Source organism: Mandrillus leucophaeus, unplaced genomic scaffold (assembly GCF_000951045.1).
Source record: "Mandrillus leucophaeus isolate KB7577 unplaced genomic scaffold, Mleu.le_1.0 Scaffold5, whole genome shotgun sequence".
In the NCBI taxonomy this organism is placed as follows: Eukaryota; Metazoa; Chordata; class Mammalia; order Primates; family Cercopithecidae; genus Mandrillus; species Mandrillus leucophaeus.
This window is the reverse complement of record NW_012105364.1, coordinates 7426461-7427496: the sequence shown is the minus strand read 5'-3', so window position 1 is coordinate 7427496 and position 1036 is coordinate 7426461. Positions and strand designations below refer to the sequence as shown.

The 1036-nt window shown below is 47.9% G+C and overlaps 1 protein-coding gene across 1 annotated transcript in view; it reads left to right on the top strand.

Annotated features, from left to right (window-relative positions):
* ARF5 (ADP-ribosylation factor 5) overlaps positions 1-1036 on the top strand; it is an 11629-nt gene that overhangs the window by 8385 nt on the left and 2208 nt on the right. Inside the window, exons 3-4 of the mRNA XM_011995996.1 lie at positions 66-213; positions 679-750. Coding sequence (XP_011851386.1) covers positions 66-213; positions 679-750 — 220 coding nt within the window. The remainder of the gene's footprint in view (positions 1-65; positions 214-678; positions 751-1036) is intronic.

The window sequence follows — 1036 nt, the reverse complement described above, 5'->3', positions numbered from 1 at the left end:
CATTGCCTTCTGGTTTTGTGTCCCTGCTGAGATCTAAGTAGTTTCAGTGAGTTCCTTCCTTTCAGGAGTTTTTCTCATATTTTTTTTTCCCAATTATCTGCAGGCTTCAATGTAGAAACAGTGGAATATAAGAACATCTGTTTCACAGTCTGGGACGTGGGAGGCCAGGACAAGATTCGGCCTCTGTGGCGGCACTACTTCCAGAACACTCAGGTGGAGTGTTGGGAGGGGACTCTAACCCCACGGGAAAAGGTGTTAGGGCTGGGAGAACAGAATTGTTGGCCTGGGCTGGGCCCCCAGGCCAAGGAGAAAACCCTTCCCCGCTTCTACCCGCTCTGTTTGGCTACCCTCTACTCACTCTTCAGAACTCACCTTAGTCTTCACCAGCTTGAACTTCTCTTTAGAAGCAGGATTCTGGGGCCAGGCTGCCTGATTTAGCCCTCATCACATGTCTTTATTTCCTTGCACTTCTTTAGATAAACTACTACTTCTTTGCGGTGGGGTCTCTAGTTTGTGCTGGGACTTCTGTAGAGCTTCTATGGAGTTCTGTAAACTTCTGTAGCGTTTACTAGATGAGAAGGATTGACACAATTACAGACGGCAAGAGAAGAGAAAGGGCCACACTACAGTATGTCCCAGGCAGGAGTGATTGCTTCTCCTTTCTTCCTTCTTGCCCAGGGCCTCATCTTTGTGGTGGACAGTAATGACCGGGAGCGGGTCCAAGAATCTGCTGATGAACTCCAGAAGATGGTAAGTACCCAGAGCCCTGGGAACTGAACCCTCAGGTTGGGGACAGAGTGATCTCTCTAGTGCTATAGAAGTCAGGGAGCCCCCAACAAGCATTGAAGACCAGAAATATAAGTTTTTCTTTATGGACAGATACATTGTGTATCTCACCCTGTTTTGGATGGGACTGACTTTTTCTGTGCATTCTCGTGTCTTTTTTTTTTTTTTTTTTTTTCAAAGACAGAGTCTCGCACTGTTGCCCGGGCTAGAGTGCAATGGTGCGATCTCAGCTCACTGCGCCCTCTGCCTC